Source organism: Prionailurus viverrinus, chromosome A2 (assembly GCF_022837055.1).
Source record: "Prionailurus viverrinus isolate Anna chromosome A2, UM_Priviv_1.0, whole genome shotgun sequence".
NCBI lineage: Eukaryota > Metazoa > Chordata > Mammalia > Carnivora > Felidae > Prionailurus > Prionailurus viverrinus.
This window is the reverse complement of record NC_062562.1, coordinates 12,121,668-12,140,692: the sequence shown is the minus strand read 5'-3', so window position 1 is coordinate 12,140,692 and position 19,025 is coordinate 12,121,668. Positions and strand designations below refer to the sequence as shown.

At 53.4% G+C, this 19,025-nt stretch overlaps 1 protein-coding gene across 7 annotated transcripts in view; it reads right to left on the bottom strand.

Annotated features, from left to right (window-relative positions):
* MYO9B (myosin IXB) overlaps positions 1 to 19,025 on the bottom strand; it is a 90,854-nt gene that overhangs the window by 23,822 nt on the left and 48,007 nt on the right. For 4 of the 7 annotated variants that reach the window (XM_047849572.1, XM_047849574.1, XM_047849576.1 and 1 more), the window contains exons 4-14: positions 13,804 to 13,866; positions 13,288 to 13,387; positions 12,923 to 13,023; positions 11,145 to 11,274; positions 10,196 to 10,285; positions 8,037 to 8,153; positions 7,560 to 7,694; positions 6,022 to 6,143; positions 3,487 to 3,628; positions 2,980 to 3,184; positions 2,033 to 2,114 (exon numbers count right to left, since the gene is read on the bottom strand). In XM_047849572.1, coding sequence (XP_047705528.1) covers positions 2,033 to 2,114; positions 2,980 to 3,184; positions 3,487 to 3,628; positions 6,022 to 6,143; positions 7,560 to 7,694; positions 8,037 to 8,153; positions 10,196 to 10,285; positions 11,145 to 11,274; positions 12,923 to 13,023; positions 13,288 to 13,387; positions 13,804 to 13,866 — 1,287 coding nt within the window. The remainder of the gene's footprint in view (positions 1 to 2,032; positions 2,115 to 2,979; positions 3,185 to 3,486; positions 3,629 to 6,021; positions 6,144 to 7,559; positions 7,695 to 8,036; positions 8,154 to 10,195; positions 10,286 to 11,144; positions 11,275 to 12,922; positions 13,024 to 13,287; positions 13,388 to 13,803; positions 13,867 to 19,025) is intronic. The other 3 variants (XM_047849573.1, XM_047849575.1, XM_047849577.1) reach the window with 1 other exon arrangement.

Sequence of the window (19,025 nt, the reverse complement as noted above, 5' to 3'; positions counted from 1 at the left end):
TTGTCGTGACTTGGGGCGGGGGGGGGGGGGTGCGGTGCTCCTGGCATCTGGCCAGGATGCTGCTCGACCCCCTCCAGTACAAGGGACGGGCCCACCACAGAGAGTGGCCCGGCCCAGTGGTGAGGGTGGGAAACCCTAGTTGAAGGAGATCTTTGCCCCAAAGAAGTCAATCTCATTCACTTCCTTTTGTTCAATTCCTGGGGGTTCAGGGCGGAGCGTACGTTCCGGGCCCACACTTCGGCACCGACGCGTGAGAACAAGAATGGATCAGAGATGAAAATCAGATGCTCTGAAAGTGAGGATTCATGAAGGATGTCTAGATGACAAATGTCCTCATGGGGTTTCTGGGAACGAGGTGCCGGTGACTGCGGGAGGAGTCGGGAGGTTCTGGTTTTGTTTTATTTCTTTCTAAAAATTCCTCATTCCAGTTATTTCAAATACATGTTTAAGCTCTGGGCAGTTGGCCTGGAAAGACCCCGATCGGCAGTGCCCTGTCTGTGTTCCATGCACCATGCCTAGGGCCTGGACAGCCACACTTACCTCTGCTCCCTCGCCCTCCAGGGAGGCACAGAGCAAAGACAACAGAGGGGTCACATTTCACCTCCACCCCCTGAGCGGTCAGCGCAGCGCCCAGAGCTCTGGACAAGGCTTATGGCTTCAACCCGCGCTCCCCTCCCTGCTTCCCGACCCCGCTAAATCTGGCTAGAGTGCCCCCAGCAGGCCCCGGCACCCCATAGCCTGCGGATTCCCACTCCTGGCCCTGGACGCCACGCTGAGCGCCTGGGGACGGCGGCTCCTCTGTGTGCCTTCCTGGTCTCGGGTTCGAAGGCCCTTGCTTCTCCTTACTTCTTGCTTTCATAGAAAGCAATGATGTCCTCAAAAGCGTTAATATCGAATCTGTGTAAACTAAACGCGTTCCTGGAGTGGGGACCTGCAGCCTAAGGGCCAGGCCCTGGGGAGACTGGCGTCACTTCAGCGAATGTGGGTCAGGGGCCACGTTCGGTCTTTGTGGTGGGGGGAAAACACACAAGCATATAAAGAGAGGTGTTCGTTTTTCTCTTGCCCCCTTTTGGGTGAAAAAGCGGATTTAAAAATGTACCTCGTAAAATCAGGAAAAGGACACGCGGTGCTTTCAGACAAATGACTTAGGGTCACTTGCCTCGGTAGCTAGTTCCACCTCCAACGCGTACGTTGTTATGAATCTCTTGAAGAGGTTTTTGTTGTGAAGGGCTCAAACATAAAATGATCTTTTCAAGTTTCAATATTTACTGGCCTGCTCCTTGGGCATTTGTGAGTGTTGAGAAAGAGGTTGGGAACTTGGCTGCCGCAGGACCTTTGCATGTGCCGCCCGCACCTGCCAGCACACCCTGCCTGCCTCATCTGGCTCAACTGGTCCCTTCTCAGTACAGCCTGCCTGGCTCTCTCAAGACACCAGAAGTGTCCCTCCCCTGGTTTTGTCATTGCCTTGGATGTCTGTCCAGTATGGCCTATTTTTTTTTTTTTTTGGTAACCCCACTTTCCTGAGAGTACTCGCTGCTCACTTCTACATTCAGTACAAACTGGGGTATGTGGGAGGCCCGTGGCCACAAAATACCCTCATCCTCTTGCGTGCAATGACGCATACTGTGTTTCTGATGGCACATGAAGTAACTCGGCATATCTCTTTCAGGACACCCCGGCCAGCCTAGGGCAGGATGTGCTCTTCAATCAAGCCTGTTGCTCGGTGCAACCAGCAGCTTCTCGGCCCCACCCGCCAATGGCCATGACCGGCCGTGAAAAGAATCCTTTGTAAAGTGAGCCGTGCAACATCTCCCGAAGGCAGCTGATGCATGGAGGCCTGTCTTTCTGTGTGCAGAAAAGCGGCAACCAGATGCCATTTGTTTCTGGGTCCTTTTTGATTCACGTGGCAGTTGAGTTCCTTATCCAGGTCAACCCCAACCTGGGTTCAGGGTGTAGGGTTTCTGGCATTGTTTGAAACAATTACTGCCACGGCATACTAGCTTCGGTTTGGACAAATCAAGGTCTCGCTCACCGGTACAGTTTTTCCGACGGGGTGCCGGGTCCTCTCTGCTGCTCTCCCAGGTGACTGTGGGTGCCGGGGCTGCCCAGACCTGCTGGGGACACAGAGCAGAGGGAGGTGGAGGCGGGGGTTGCCTGGGGACTTGAAGGCCTTTGTCTTTTTCACAAAGGCTTTGATCCCAACTTAACTCATTAAAAACAAACAAAGAAAAAAACCCCCAAAACACGGGTGCCGGGCTGACTCAGTCAGTCGGGTGTGCAACTCTTGATTGTGGGGTTGTGAGTTTGAGCCCCACGCTGGGTGTAGTGATTACTTAAAAATAAAATCTTAAACCCCAAAACAAAAATAGTCCCTCAAATTTGGGCAGAGCAAGGAACTATGACGTGTTTGATTCCCGCCCCCCCCAAACAGCACTATTTAGTCCCTTTCTAAAAAAAATGTTTTTTTACTTATTTTTGAGAGGGTGCAAGCCAGAGAGGGGGAGGGAGGGAGGGGAATAGACAGCAACGAGCCCGACGCGGGGCTCGAACTCACGGACCGCGAGATCGTGGCCTGAGCCGAAGTCGGACGCTCCAGCCACTGAGCCACCAGGGGCCCCTATTCCTACTTCTCATAAAGGCTCGATCCTCTCGATCCTCCTTCTAATCAAGGCCCTTTGTCAAATGGAACCCCGTGGCTGGGATCTGGGGCCGAGCTCCCTGGGGGGGGGCCACTCAGCTGTTCTGGGCCTTGGGTCGTCCCTACAGAAGAACAGGAACGTGACTTCCTGCCTTGAGAGGATGGGGAGAATGAATTACACACCCCGGTGCGGAATTTCTGTTTGGGACGATCCGAGCTCTGGAGCAACACGGAGGTGGGGATGGCCACACGACACGGTGAATGTGCCAAGACACAGAACTGTACATTTTAAAATGGACTGAGGGTCCCCCTCTCGACGGCGACACGTGGGCCCCTCCTACCTGCGGCCTTCTCCGCCCTCTCGGCCCGCAGGCGCCCGGCCTCCCGGAGCACAGCCATGGCCCGGATGGCGGCCCGGAGCACAGCCCAGCGGAACACGGCCACGGGGTCCATGCCGATGAGCTCCCGCACGTAGGAGCTGTCGCTGCCCCGCAGGAGGGCCACGATGTCCGGCCGCATGTAGTCCATGTTCTTTTCCCGGAAGTCCTGGTGGGGGAAGGAGGTGGGTGGTCACTCGCCTGTGACCGCCAAGGTCCTGGGGGCCTGGTGGGGCGGGGCCCATCTCCACAACACACAGGCGGGTCCTGTCCCCAGGGCCTTTGATGGTAAGAGCCAGGGATTTGGGGCTGCGTCTCAGGGTCCTGGACCCTCGCTCCGCACAATCTGATCAAGGGGATGGACCGAGCAGACGCCAGGAGGTAAGGGGCCTCCAGGGCATCCCCCTGTCCCTGTCCTGCCTCCCCGGCAGAGAAGGACCGGAGTGGTCACGGCAACGGACAGACGCGTACCTTGATCTGGTATTTCACTTTCCCCGCAAAGTGCTGAATGATGAACGCCGGCTCCATGACGGGGGTGCCAAGGAAGTACCTGTTGTCTTCATGCTGCTGTTTGAACTTGGCCAGCAGCGTCTGGCTCGTGGCATGGGGAAAGCTGGGAGGAGGATTGGGAGCTTTTAGCTGCAGGAATAGCGGCGATCGCCAGCTCTGCATCTCTCACGGGCCCTCTGTGGGTGAGGCCAGGGCCCTGGTGGCCCACGGGAACATTCGGCGCAGGCAAGACTGGGACCCGGGCCTCACCGCGGGCGGCTCCCAGGCATAATCCCAGGATGGGACTTCTGGTCTCAGATCTGTCTGTACCTGGATGCTGTGTTGTGGAGGGGGTCTGGCCCGCGCTCCCGTGTCATAGGGAGGGGCTGGGAGATGAGGGTGCCGCAGGGAGGGGGCAGGGAGGGCAGAATGAGGGACCTGTTGTAGCTGGCTACTTCTGCCCCCCAGGGAGGAAATGCTGCAGCTGGCTTTGACCCACCCTGCCGCTGCCCAGCCGCATCGCAAACGCAGGCTAAGCAACGTGGCTGACTCCCAGTGCTGAACTCCACGACTTAATGGGGGTGGGGTGGCGGAGGGGGAGGGTCTGCGGCTATGAAGCACACGGTTTCCAGGGCCGGTGAAAGGGTATGGAGTGAGGAACCTGCTCACCCAGGTGAAAAAACAAAAATACCGGTTTTGGGGCGCCTGGGTGGCTCAGTCGGCTAAGTGTCTGACTTCAGCTCAGGTCATGGTCTCGCGGTCCGTGAGTTCGAGCCCCGTGTCGGGCTCTGCGCTGATGGCTGGGAGCCTGGGGCCTGCTTGGGATTCTGTGTCTCCCTCTCTCTCTGCCCCTCCCCTGCTCACACTCTGTCTCTCTCAGAAATAAACATTAAAAATTAAAAAAAAATACTGGTTTCCCGTGCTATTTTAGAAAATCCCAATCAATGCAAAAAAAAAAAAACCAAAAAAACCCAAAAACCTGACGATGAATAAAAACAGCAAGATTTTAAACAAAGACAGATTGGACCCTGCTCAGCCCAGCCCTGCCTCACATCCAGATCCAGCTCTGGGTTTCCCGGGAGTGACGATTTAGCCCTTCCTAGCACCCTGCCTCTTCTTTCATCTAAACATTCTCTCCCTGGACCCCAGTTATGAACGGAGGTGTCTGTCCCCTGTCCCAGATGGGGACTTGATCTGAGGGAGGAGGTGAGCCTGATTCAACCCAGCCCCACAGGGGCTTCAGAAGCAGACAAGTGGTTGACAAGAAGTTGGTGACAGAAAGATGTGTCCACATCCTGACCCTTGGAGCCTGGGAAAGTGACTTTATTCAGAAACAGGGTCTTTATGAATATAATTAGTAATTCAGATGAGGTCTTTAGGGTGGTGAATTGGAATATCTATTTATTTAAAAGTTTATTTATGGGGCATCTGGGTGGCTCAGTCGGTTAAGCCTCTGACTTTGGCTCGGGTCACCATCTGGCTGTTCGTGAGTTCAGGCCCCGTGTCGGGCTCTGTGCTGACAGCTTGGAGCCTGGAGCCTGCTTCGGGTTCTGTGTCTCTGTCCCTCTCTCTCTCTGCCCCTCATCTGCTTACAATCTGTCTCTCTCTCAAAACTAAACATTAAAAAAATAGTTTATTTATTTATTTTGGGAGAGAAAGAGTAAAAGTGGGGGAGGAGCGAAAAGAGAGGGAGAGAGAATCCCAAGCCGGTCCTGTGCTGTCGAGTGCAGAGTAAGAGAGTCGGGGCTCAAACTCACAACCCAAAACCAAGAGTCAGATGCTCCACCGAGCCCCTGGAATCTTTCTAAGAAGAGGAGATGAGACAAAGACAGAAGAGAGGGTGTCGTGACCGCAGAGGCAGAGATCGGGGTGATGCGGCCACGAGCCAAGGAATGCCTGGGGCCCCCGGAAGCTGGGAGAGGTGAGGAAGGATCCTCCCCTAGGTCTGGAAGGAGCACAGCCCTGCCGCCACCTTGATTTCGGCCCACTGATGCTGATTTTGCACTTCTGGCCTCCGGGACTGGGAGAGAGTATGTTTCTGCTGTTTCAAGCTGCCTGTGCTTTGTGGTCATTACAGGAGCTGCAGGAAGCGAATTCAGTGAGTGAATTTTGGGGACTCCAGCTAGGTGACCAAGCGGAGGCACTTTACAAACAAAGTTTCCAGCATTCACTGTGTCCCGTGGACGAGGCGGGGGCCAGGCTTATCGGTAAATCCGGCATCTGGGCCCCGGATTCCATGCACTGCCCTTTGCTACGATGCATCACCCCGGAGCCCAGTTTCTAGACTCGGGCCCCAGGTCCCTTTCTTAAGAACTCCCAGGTGCAGGTGTGTTTCAGAGTTCAGTCACTGCACGTGTTAACATTTCTGTGATGATTGCTACGTGCATGGATAGGTCAGGATTTGTGGTTGAGTGAGTCGGACGAACTCAGAAGTTCTCGGGGACGGTGTGGATTCAGGGTGAGGCTTCAGGGGCTTGGGAACCAGCTCTGTGCAGGCACCGGGCCGTGGACACTTACTTGCTCTCTTCGTCCAGCAGATAGAAGAGCCCAGTGGGTTTCTTGCTGATCAGATGGATGCAGCCGACGTTATCCGTATAGTCAATGTTGTGCCATGAGATCCCTTCGCTCTGGTATTCCTCCTGCGGGGTTCGGCGGTTAGCTGAGAATGTCACTATCTCATGGCTACGTGCGTGTTTACATAGTACACGTTGTATATACACATATTTACGTATGCGTGTACCTATTTACACATACACGTGTAAATAACACAATACACGTTAAGATAGCAATGGAGATCTATTAGTTATTGCGAAAGCACTAGTAACAGGAAACAAGAATGCACGTGTTTAAACATCCATCACATAAGATGCTTAAGATTGCACTTAAAACGTCCCAGGGGGTCAGTGAACTTTCTCTGTAAAGGGCCGTGGTAACGTGTTAAGCTTTATGAGCTAGACGGGGTCGGTCACGATTCTGCTGTTACAATGTCAAAGAGGCCACACGTGATAGGTAGCCAAGTGGGTGTGGCCATGTGCCAATAAAGGTTTATTTACCACAATTGGCCGTGGGGCCGAATTCGACCTGTGAGTTACCATTTGCTGGCCTCTGCTGTGGAACTGCCATGTCCAATAATGCGAGTGACCTACGTTAACTTCAAATTTTCTTATCACAGTTAAAAACGTAAGGGGCACCTGGGTGGCTCAGTCGGTTAAGTGTCCGACTTCAGCTCAGGTCATGATCTCACAGTTTGTGGGTTTGAGCCCCGTGTTGGGCTCTGGGCTGACAGTTCAGAGCCTGGAGCGCCTGCTTCGGATTCTGTGTCTCCCGCTCTCTGCCCCTCCCATGCTCTCTCTCTCTCTCTCTCTCTCTCTCAAAAATAAATAAACATTAAAAAAAAAACATAAAAAGAAACTGGTGAAGTTAACTTTAATAATACACTTCATTTAGACCCAATATATCCAAACTACGGTCCTGTCAACGTGTAAGCAATGTAAAAGATATTGATGAGGCGTTTTGTGTTTATAATCTTTTTCTTCCGCACTACGTGTTTGCAATTGGCAGTGTTTCACTCTTGCCACACGCCTCAATTTGGACCAGCCACATTTTGAGTGCTCAACAGCCAGAAAGAAAGTGTAATAGTAAAATCTGCTAGATATTTATGTAAACCCATCATTTTCCCCCCCCCTGCCAGAATCATCAGTGTAAAGGATAATACGTGGGTAAAGACGGCTGAGTGTTTGGTAGGGAAGAGACAGGTAAGCCAGACTGACAATATTCTTGACCAAAGCAGATCCTTCCAGGGCCACTGCACTGCTCTCCCATTGAATGGATTTTCGCATCTGAGCCGAGGGATGGTGCAAAATTGCCCAATGGACAAAAATATCCCCAAGGTCTGCCTCATCCAAGGCTGGGCAGGATTTTCCCACACTTTCTCTTTTGCAGAGAAAAATCCCAGGGCTGGTTCATCCACAAACTGGGCCCCGAGGGAAATCCCGGCTCTGGCTCCTTCTGTCCCTGCCTTGGGCTGCACAGGCAACAAGACGGCCTTTCCTTACCTGTTCCAGTTTGAAAATGTGCTGGTTGAAATAATACTGAAGCTGCTCGTTGGCATAGTTGATGCAGAACTGTTCAAAGCTGTTCCTCTCGAAGTCTTCAAATCCGAATATGTCGAGGACCCCAATGGACAAGCACTGGGAAGATAGAGAAAATGGTTATTGCTGGTGCATCCTCCCGTGAAGCGCCCTGTTTGGCTGCGAGGGCTCTGTGCTCAGCCGGACGCTCTGCTGTCGCTGCCCTGGAATCTGTAACATGCGCACAAGGGGCCCCGTGTGTTCGTGGTGCACTGGGCCCTCTGGACTGCACCCCATCGGGTTCCTTGGGCCTGCCCCTCGGAGAAACCCGCCTCTCACCCGATACCACCCAGAGCCGCCTTGGTTCCCGACATCGCAGGCCATCTGCCGAGGATGTGCGACACTGAGCACGCGGCCTTCCCCGGCCCTGCCTGGTGGAGCAGCAGGGGTGGGGGCTCTCACCGAGACACATTCTTCCATGTCTTTCTTGTTGAGGAGGGCGTGGTTGATCCGCAGCACGATCCAGTCGAACAGGGCGCTGTACAGGGACTTGGCCATGGAGTCGCGGGCAGTGATGGCCTGTGGGCACGAAGCAGAGTGTCATACCTTGATGAGGTGGGCCCCGGGCCGCACCACGCCGAAGTCTGCACTCGCTGGAAAATCCAGGATGTGACAATAAACGCCCAACTCATCAGACACGCCTCCTCTCACTTTACACACCTCAGTCAGCGTGGACTCCCCGAGGCAAGGCGTGAACTATGAAGCCGGCAGCCTAAGGTTTAGCAAAGGCTGTCTCTCCAGCAGCCTGGGGACTAAGGATGTGACACAGGCTCAGGGAGGGCGCCCGGCCTGCCCGTGGGGACAACCAGCCAAGAGGCCGAACTGGGCTTAAAGCCAGGTCCCCTGCGGTTCTGGGAGCATCATGGGGATGCCATCGTGTGCATAAAAGCAGTAATGCCTTTGAAATTAAAAAAAACAAAAGGGGTGTCTGGGTGGCTCTGTCGGTTGAGCATCGGACTTCGGCCCAGGTCATGATCTCACAGTTTGTGAGTTCGAGCCCCGCGTCGGGCTCTGTGCTGACAGCTCGGAGCCTGGAGCCTGCTTCGGATTCTGAGTCTCCCTCTCTCTCTGCCCCATCCCTGCTCATGCTCTGTCTCTCTCTGTCTTAAAAATAAGTAAAACATTAAAAAAAAAAAAAAAAGAGGTTTATTGAGGTCTAATTTGCATATGAGAAATAAGAAATTCCTTCTCTGTATGTACTCAGATCTAAGTTGCGACAGATGTACCTGGCTGCAATTAAGATCTACAACACATGGCTTTCCTGGGTGGTTGTGGAAATGGGGCCACGAGGCCCACGCCTGGCACCTTGCCCTTGGCGTTGAGCCCCTAAGGGCTGGAGGCGCCTCTGGGGTCTCGGGTGTCCTGTAGCAACTTTCACATAACATCGCAGGGTACCTTTGCCCTTGGGGGCTCAGAATGTCCACGGTGCCTGTTTAAGATGCCCACGCGGCCTCCACCACCAACTAAAAATCCCCCCAGTGGCTAGGTACTTTCCTGCGGCCATCCAAGCGGCAGGTCCCATCGCTCTTGACATGTAAAAATGCAAGAAAACCACATTGCTGGGAAGATATCTTGGCTGGGGCAAAGGCCAGAGAGAGAGGTGCCTTATCAAGATTTAGGGACCCACGTAATGGTTGTAAAAGTCATGCTCTAGCCTGGGGGGGGGTCAACTATCTTAAATGCTGGCTACAAGGTCAGTAGTTTCCGACAGGAGGGCCAGACGGTCTGTGTTGTGATGGCCCAGCTCTGCCCGTGCAGTAGGAAAGCAGCACCGAAACAAATGGGTGTGGCTGTGTGCCCCTGAAACTTTATTTACAAAAGCGGGCGGTGGGCTGGATTTGGCCTGCGGGCTGCAGGTGGCCGTCCTCTGCTAGTGAAAACCAGCATGGGAACACCAAGACAAACACGTCCTTCAGATGGTGTGTCTCCCTCTCTCTGTCCCTCCTGTGGTCATGCTCTCTCTCACTCTCTTTCAAAAATAAATAAAAACTTGGGGCGCCTGGGTGGCGCAGTCGGTTAAGCGTCCGACTTCAGCCAGGTCACGATCTCGCGGTCCGTGAGTTCGAGCCTCGCGTCGGGCTCTGGGCTGATGGCTCAGAGCCTGGAGCCTGTTTCCGATTCTGTGTCTCCCTCTCTCTCTGCCCCTCCCCCGTTCATGCTCTGTCTCTCTCTGTCCCAAAAATAAATAAACGTTGAAAAAAAAAAATTCAAAAATAAATAAAAACATTCGAAAAAATTTTAGAGAGAGAGAAAGGAGAGCATGTGTGCAAGCAGGGGGGAGGGGCAGAGGAGAGAGAGAGAGAGAGAGAGAGAGAGAGAATCTTAAGCAGGCTCCGTCGTCAGCGCGAAGGCTGATGCGGGGCTCGATCCCAAGACCCCAGGACTATAACTTGAGCTGAAGTCGACAGGCAGATGCTCAACCAACGGAGCCACCCAGGCGCCTCCTCCTCTGTCACTTTAAACATCGGAAAAAGACTATACAGGCTGGCTGTTTCCAAAGCCCCCACCCTAAGTCATGGTTTGGGGCCTGGTGCCCCGTGACAGCCCAGGGTGGCGCTCACCTCGCTGAGACTGTAGGGAAGGATGAGTTTGTCATTGGCCGTCACGGTTTTTCTTTTGGTCAGAACCTCCACCAGGATTTCTCGCTTCACCTGTTTCGAAGTCCAGGAGGGAGAGAAAGGGACGGGGGATAGAGGGCTTGTTGGGCAGGTCCTCCTGTCACCGAGGAAGGTAGAGAAGGACCCCCAGCAGCTGTACCGAAAGCGTGCCTCCGCCCACCCTGTGCTGTGTGCTATGCTCGCTGGGTTCAGAACCGTTACTCCCACAGGCTCGATGGCCCTGGGAGTATGGTCACACGGGCCCAGGTGTCACTGCGGGCCCGTGTGCAGCCTGCCAACCTGCATTTATAGATGTCGCTGAAGGCGTGGGCTCCTGGCCTGTTCCCTCCTGACCACCAAGCCCCCTCCACAAGCTAGAGGCGGGGGGTTGAGTGCCGGTGGATAAGGGACTGGCAGGTCCAATGAGAAAATGACCTTGCTGATCAAAGTATGGCTTTAAAGGGCCTTTCACAAGAGGGGCTGATGTGGGAGGCAGCCATGCCCAGGAGGCAGTCCTTTAAAAATAAAGAAGGGATGCCCTTGAGGGCATTACGCTGAGTGAAATAAATCACACAGAGCAAAACGAGCACCGTGTGATCTCACTCGTATGTGGAATCTAAAAAAAACCAAAAACACACACCAAAAAAACCCCCCAAACTGGAATGATGTGTGGTGACAGATGTTAACGAGACTTATTGTGGTAATCATTTTGCAATACATACAAATAGCGGATCATTATGTTGCAACCTGAAACTAACGCGATGTTGGAGGGCAATTATACTTCACTTAAAGAGAGAAAGAGAGAAAAACAGAAACGAGGAAGAGGCTTTGTACAGATGGCGGGGAGGAAGCAGGCGGACAAGCCCTGGCTCACAGAAGCGCAGCCACCGCGGCCGAGCCCAGCAAGCAGTACCTTCAGGAGCTGTGACAGCGTGTCCAGCACCTCGGGGGGCCCGACCTCCAGGCCTTCGTCTCGGCCCGTGGCTCTCTTCTTGTACGTGACATTGCCCAGGTACAGGATGGCAGAGAGGACGGAAAAAATCCTGGGGGAGCAAAGGAGCCTGGGTTGGGGACGTTTCCAGAGTCGTAAGACGACAGAAGCTTCCAGCCAATTGGGCTGAATTCGTAAAACCAGCCAGGTCCGGTCATAACATACTAAGTTTAAAAAAAAAAACAAAAAACGTCCAATCTCATGGTCAGGGACCCTTTGTGGAACGTACGTGACTTCGGAGGCAGATGGCACACCTCCCCCCTCTCCCCCCAGTCGGGGGGGGGGTTGGTTACAAACTTTTTGTATGGAGGCCTAACATGCATGAAAAAAAAAATTCCAAAAACTACGTCACCATGCATAAAGAACAGGCAAAGAAAGCAAACAACTCTCAAGCGCAGAGCTTGATGAACCGTCGCAAAATATACGCAGCCCTGTAACTAGCACTCAGAGCAAGAGACAGAACATTCCAGGCACTGGAACCCACCCCAGGCCCTGCAGAGGAACTGCTGTCCTCGTAGCGAACGCTGTCCGTGAACTGGATGTCACGGACATGACATGAACGGAACGGAAGTTCCGTCCGTGAACGGATATGTACTTGTATCCGGCCTGTCACTGGAACACTGTGGTGCGTGGGGTAGGGGGGCGGGCTACGCATGTTACCGCGTATAGACCTGGCTTGTGCATTCTTGGCATCTCGGCCTTGGCACTGCTGATGTGCGCGACCAAATCATTCTTTGCTGCGGAGGCTGTCCCCTGCACCGCGGGGTGCCTCTGCCTACGAGATGCTGGTATAGCATTGTCCCTCCTCCCCCACCCCTACACAGTGTGATAACCAAAAATGTCTCCAGATACGGCGCCCCGGGAGAAGACCAGTGCTGTGTGTGGAGTCCAGAGGTCCGCAATCTACGGTCCGTTATCGTCCGGCCTCTGAGCTGAGAATGGTTAAGTTTTTAAGAGTATGGTTAAGAAACTAAACACAACACAGAGAAGAACGTGTAACAGGGACCGTCTGGCCCTCAAAATGGAAAATTTTACTATCTGACCCTTTACGGAAAGTTTGCCAACCTCTGCACCATATATAGCTGTTTATTGATTTAATCTCCTGCTGGTGGGCATATTTGTGTGTGTGTGTGTGTGTGTGTGTGTGTGTGTGTGTGTGGCGGGGGGGGGGCGCGGAATTCAATCTTTTTGGCTGTTAATAACGAGGCTGTCGTGTGCGTGTCTTTGAGCACACGTGCGCATTTAGTTGTGCACACACAGCTCTGGTAGAACCTGCAAACACTTTTCCAAAGTGGCTGGCCTGACGTGTGCCCTTCCAGAAGCGGGCAAGCGCTCCCGCTGGGTGTACTGGCCATCGGGCAGGTGTGGAGAAGGCCCCCGTGTGGCTTCCAAAAACAATAAAAAAAAAATTTTTTTAATTGTGGCAAAAATACACGGCAGGGAACATTCAGGACCTTAACCACGTTTAAGTGTTAAGCACATGTGCGTTGTTGGGAGAAAGCCCCGTGGTCTTGTGTCTCCCAACGACTAATGACGAGCGAGCCCCTCCTCCTGTGCCCATCATCACCAGGCAGCCCTCCTTAGTGCCTTAGTTCCTGCTGGGCCATCAGTCATCTCTCAGGAAGTGCCCGGTAAGGTGCGGGGGGGGGGGGGGGGGTGTCCACGCAGGAGAAGGTGGGCCGGCCGGCCCGCCCACTTACTGCTTCTTGGTGGCAGGGAGGAAGCCCACCATCTCCATGGCCTGCTTGAGTCTTTCAAAGTCATGCTTCAGGTCTTCTCCATCTTCGATCTTCAAGTTATGCTGGAAAACAGTCAGGGGCACGCTGGGTATTTCTGGGCCGGTGAGGGTGGCGTGCAAGAGGGATTTTGGCTGGAACCGAGGGGGCAGGGCTCGGGACACGGGGGATGAATGGGCCCCTTTATGCTGCCTCCCTCTGGGCCGCCTTGGAGTCTGTTCGGAGGCCCAGCGAGGGCCCGGGCAGACAGCCTCTGACCGCCCGGTGGCGCGTAAACAGCCCGTGGGGAACAGAGGCAGCGTTTGTGGACGGGGCTCGGGGCTGTTTACCTGGTTGAGGTAGAAATAATCTTCAGGCTGCTTGAGCTGAAATTCTTGACGCTCTTCCTCGCTGACCCCAAGTAACAAGTAATAAAACACGTGATAGTTCCTGTGGGTCCGAACGGGGAGGAAAAATGCGTTTTGGGGGGCTAAGCAGCAGTTACGCTTCAAGCCGCCACTAATACCGTTTATGGGAAGGAGGGCGCCTCGAATACGTACAAATTTGAGACAATACGTCGATTCCCGTTACGTCTTGAGAAGAAAATGAAGCTGTGAGCTTTGCCAGTGACTACGTTTCTGGGGCTGGGGGGGGGGGGGCGCTTACTCCGGGGAAAAGCCCGGGGGAGGCACAAAAATAAGGGCGAAAGGTGGCTTTCAGGAGGTAGGAGTGCAAAGCTCACGGCCACAGAGCAGCTCACTCCCGGGAGACGGGCCGCTGCCTCCCGTGGGGCCAAGCCACCTGCTTCTCTCCTTCGTGCGGGAAGAAGGCGGATATGGCGGGTCACTGAGGAAATTCCCTCTTACCTCTCGTCCTTCTCTTGAGAGACCAGGCGAGACTTTTCCAGCAGGTATTTTTCCACCACAGCCCTGTCATTAAAAGGGGAAAAAAAAAAAAAAAAAAAATGAAGGGAGAAAATGTTACCTTTTGATACGCTTTTCTGGAAGGGACGGGTGTCGTCTGTTACACCATCAGGATGTCAGCTGTGGACTAACTTCCTTTGACCCAAGGTAAACCACGGGCGCCTAAAGCGCCTCTAGAAATACGATCAGCCTACGGGCGCCCGGATGGCTCAGGTGTCTGACTCTTGTCAGGTCGTGATCCCAGGGTGGTGGGGTTGAGCCCGTCATTGGGCTCTGCACTGAGCACGGAGCCTGCTTGGGATTCTCTCTCTCTCCGCCCCTCTCTTCCTTGTGTGTGCACACATGCGTGTGCTCTCTCTTAAACATTAAAAAAAGAGAGATTCTCTCTCCGCCCCTCCCACCCCCCAAAAAAATCTAACTATAAGATGATAACAGGCTCGTTTTCTACTTTTTCTACAGCTTTATTACCGATACAGACCGCGCGTGCTTCAACCGGGTGATTTTTGACTGGATCCTTCCATAATCTACACATTTTCTTTCGAGAGCTTTACCAGCGGTCCCTGATGTATGACAAGCAAAAAGCGTGTGAACTGGTGACTGGTGGTGACACCTGTGTGCCCGCCACCATGACCAAGCTTCCTGGGCCTTGGTCATCCCTCCCTGCCTCCCACCCCACCCCGAAACAGCCACCGATCGGCTCCGCTCTAGATTAGTTTGCATTTTCTAGAATTTGAAAGAAATACGAGCATTCGGTATATATACTGTGTCTGCCTTGTCACCTTGCCCAATGATCCTCGGATTCAGCCACATGGGGGCATGTACCAGAACTCCATTCCTTCTTACGGCTGGATCCACCACATTGCGTCGGCCTGTTCATCAGCCCAGGGACGTTTGAATGTTTGCTGTGTGGCCCTAGGGCAGGGGCCAGGGACCTCTGCTGCCATACTCTGAATGCTGACAGCAGTAATGGCGAATTTTCCTTCAGCATCCTTCTTTTCTGTTAGTTTATTTACTTATTTTGAGGAGACAGAGAAAGCGCAGGCGTGAGGGCGGGGGGGGGGAGAGGCAGAGAGAGGGAGGAGAGAGAGAATTCCAAGCAGGCTCTGAGCTGTCAGCAAAAAGCCTGATGGGGGACTCGAACTCATGAACCGTGAGATCATGACCTGAGCCGAAGTCGGACGCTCAACTGACCGAGCCACCCACAAACCCCAGCATCTACTACTTTCTAAGCACTGGTTTGCAAGGATTAGGTGCCCTGAATCCTTCCGCCCGGGGGGCGGGCACTGTGGCTTCCACTGATACATGAGGTACTAAAAACTGAAGAGGCCACATGTTGCCTGGGACTCCACAGGAGGGAAGTGGCCTGGCGGGGACCCAAGCCTGCATTGGCCCTGCTCCCTGCACACTCTCTGGGGCCAGAGGGGCTGGTCTTTCACGGGTTCCACCATCACCATGGGTGGGAGCTGGAGGGCTCTGCAGGCAACCCTTGTGTGAGCCTCTTGTGTTTTTAATTTTCTTTTTTTTTAAATGTATTATTTATTTATTTAAAAAAATTTTTTTTACACGTTTTATTTATTTTTGAGACAGGGAGAGACAGAGCATGAACAGGGGAGAGTCAGACAGAGAGACACAGAATCTGAAACAGGCTCCAGGCTCTGAGCTGTCAGCACAGAGCCCGACGCGGGGCTCGAACTCATGGACCGAGAGATCATGACCTGAGCCGAAGTCGGCCGCTTAACCGACTGAGCCACCTAGGCGCCCCTTTATTTATTTTTTTTAAAAAGAGAAACAGAGATAGAGCATGAGCAGGGGAAGGGCGGAGAGAGAGAGGGAGACACAGAATCGGAAGCAGGCTCCAGGGTCCGAGCTGTCGGCACAGAGCCTGACGCGGGGCTCGAACTCACGAACTGTGAGATCATGACTGGAGCTGAAGTCCGATGCTCAACCAACTGAGCCACCTAGGAGCCCCGGAGCCCACTGTGTTTTACAGGAGAGGCAGCTGGTGGCCGAGGGGTGGCAGGGTTGGGGGGGGTGGGGGCAGCACCGGGCCTCTGATCCAGGGCTTTCTGGAGGCCACCTGCCTCTCTCTTCAGGACAACATTCTTCTGTCTGCAGCCTTGCCTGGGACACATGCACACAAAACATGCACGGGTGGGGCTCCACGGGCTCAGCCTGTGTCCTCTCTTCTTTCAAGCCCATGTTTTTCCTATTTCTTGCCCCAGCTAGTAACTATTTTAGTTATCGGCAGTTTGTTCTCCTGGGGAGGGAGGCTGCATCTGGTTCTAGAATCAGACTCCTGTTTGAATCTACCCCTGTGGCCAATTCCTTGTGCTGTGTCAGCGTAAGGGGAGGACAGTGACCCCTCACTGGCACTGAGTTGTCATTTGACGATGACAGCCCCTTCCCTTTCCTGATCATTTCTCAGGCCCCCCAGGCCCCTATTGGCGGGTTTGTAGGGGGCCAGCGATCCCCCGACACGGAGCCACTGAACCCACAGGAAGACGAGGCCTTGCAGATTGGGGAACTGGAAGAAGCCTTGGACTGTCCCTGACCCTTAGCCTCCATAGGAAATGGCACTGAGAAGTGTCACCTCCCCAAAAGCAGAACCAGGTCTGGGCCTGCTCTTCTCCAGCTGGCCATGGCCACTCCCCGGACAGGAAGTGCACCTCCTCCTTGGAGCGTGGGCAGGCCACGGTCATGGGCCGAGGTGGGACTTCCTCTCCTGAATCTGAGACCACACATACGACTTTCAGAAGTTGGTCTCTAAGATCCTGCCACTGAGGCCTCTGGCCCTGAGCTTGACGGGAGGCTGTGGCAGGAAGAACAGGCTGTACCAGTTAGCGGAGGGCCAGCCCTTGCTGGCGTACTGGGTCGCGAATGGTGGCCCCCAGAAGCAATGTCCACTTGGACCCTGTGAATGTCACCTTATTTGGAAAAAGGGTCTTTGGAGATGCGATTAAGGGAAGGATCTGGAGATACGATCATCCTCCATGATCAGGGTGAACCCTGAATCCAAGGACAAATGTCCTGAAAGGTAGAAGAGAATCATCGAGAGACACAGAGGAGAAGACCACATGATGCCACGTGGAAGCAGAGATTGGGGTGATGTGGCCACAAGCCAAGACAGGCCTGGGGTCACCAGAAGCTGCAAGAGGGGCATGAAGAACCCTCTCCTGTGGCCTCCGGAGGGAGCGCTGTCCTGCCTACGTCTTGATTTCTGTATCTTCAGGGCTGGGAGACAACAGACTCCTGTTGTTCTGAGCCCCTGGTTCGTGGCACTTTGTTAAGGCAGCCCCAGGACACCAAACACAGGCCACACAGAGGAGTGAGCTGGGAGCAAGGGCTCTAGTGTCTGGCCCACGGCTGCAGAGCCAGTCTGGGACCCAGGAAAACATGAGGCAGCTTTCTGGCGTCTCTGGTCCCCTGACGGAGCCCCCAGGACTGTAGACAAGGTATAATTCTGGGCATCTCTGGCTGGTCAGTTGCCCTGCAACGTGGGTGGGTGGCGGTGCCCGTGGAGGGGCCCAGCAGTGCTGGGTGGGGGGACCACTGGATGGTCTCTGATGGGGGGCTGAGGAGCCACAAGAGAAGTGTCATTACTGGGGGGTCCCTCACGCATACCACCGCCCCCTGGAGCCAGTGGGAAAAAGCCAGAGGCTGAAGGACTCGGGAAAACAACATTCCTGCTTGTGTCTTGAATACGAACTGGCATTTGAAACGATCATCAGTCAGGTTAGAGGGACAGAAGAACCTATATAATTTGGACCCTATCCCCGGGCCCTGCCACTTGAGGACTTCTCCATTCCCGAAATGCTGGAGCCTTCTCTAGGCCTCTAGTCCTGCTGCTTAGCTCTCCCCACATCGAACATTTGGGGCTTCTCACCCCGCTGCTCAGAGCATCACCTGGAACGGGTGTAAATCTGCCGCCACTGCAGACCCTCACATCCGTATGTGGAAGCAGAGGGGCGCCTGGGGGGCTCAGTCGGTTGAGCATCCGACTTTGGCTCAGGGCATGATCTTGAGGTTGACGAGTTTGAGCCCCGCGTCAGGCTCCGTGCTGACGGCTCAGAGCCTGGAGCCTGCTTCGGATTCTGTGTCTCCCTCTCTCTCTGCCCCTCCCCCGCTCATGCTCTGTCTCTGTCTCAAAAATAAACATTAAAAAAAACTTAAAAAAAAGAATGTGGAAGCAGGGAGGATCCCTTTGAATAACCTTGGATTATGCCAAGATGCCTTTTTTTTTTTTTTTTTTTTAACTTTGAGAGAGTTTTATTGGCAAGGGCACCTGTGTGGCTCAGTGGGTTAAGCGTCCAACTTCGGCTCAGGTCATGATCTCATGGTTCGTGAGTTCAAGTCCCACATTGGGCTCTCTGTCAGTGCAGAGCTCACTTTGGATCCTCTGTCCGTCCCCCTCTCTCTGCCCTGCCCTTGCTTGCTCGCTCTCTTTCTCTCTCAAAAATAAAATTAAAAAAAAAAAAAAAGAGTTTTATTGGCCCATAAGACCTTTGCATAGTAAAAAATACCCAAAACACTGTGTAGTATTCAATCACAATTATGTTTTAACCAACTGCAACTACCCAGAATGCTTTTTTTTTCAGAATATATACTTAAAAAAAATTTTTTTTTAACATTTATTCATTTTTGAGACACAGAGAGACAGAGTGTGAGCAGGGGTGGGGCAGAGAGAGAGAGGGAGACACAGAATCTGAAGCAGGCTCCAGGCTCCGAGCTATCAGCACAGAACCGGACGCAGGGCGCAAACCCATGAACTCTGAGATTGTGACATGAGCCCCCCAGGCGCCCCCAGAATATATACTTTTTAAACAAGAAATCCTTCAGAAGAGAATTCTTAAATGACATGGCTTAAATACTATGACAAAACAGATAATTCCTTATCACGTTAATTTGCTGCACACAACTGCCAGATATTTTCATAAGCATAACTGCTACACAGAGTGTAAATGAGCACGATTTCAACGTTACACATATAGCTGAGGTAACCATGCCTCCAGAACTCACATTTTCGGCACAAAATGCTGGTCTGTTTTAACTTCCACCAGGCAATCAACTTCACAGCCCAGTTACCACCCACCCACTCACCCATCTACCTGATCCATCCATCCATCCATGAATCCATCAACCTATGAACTCAGCCACCTATGAATTTA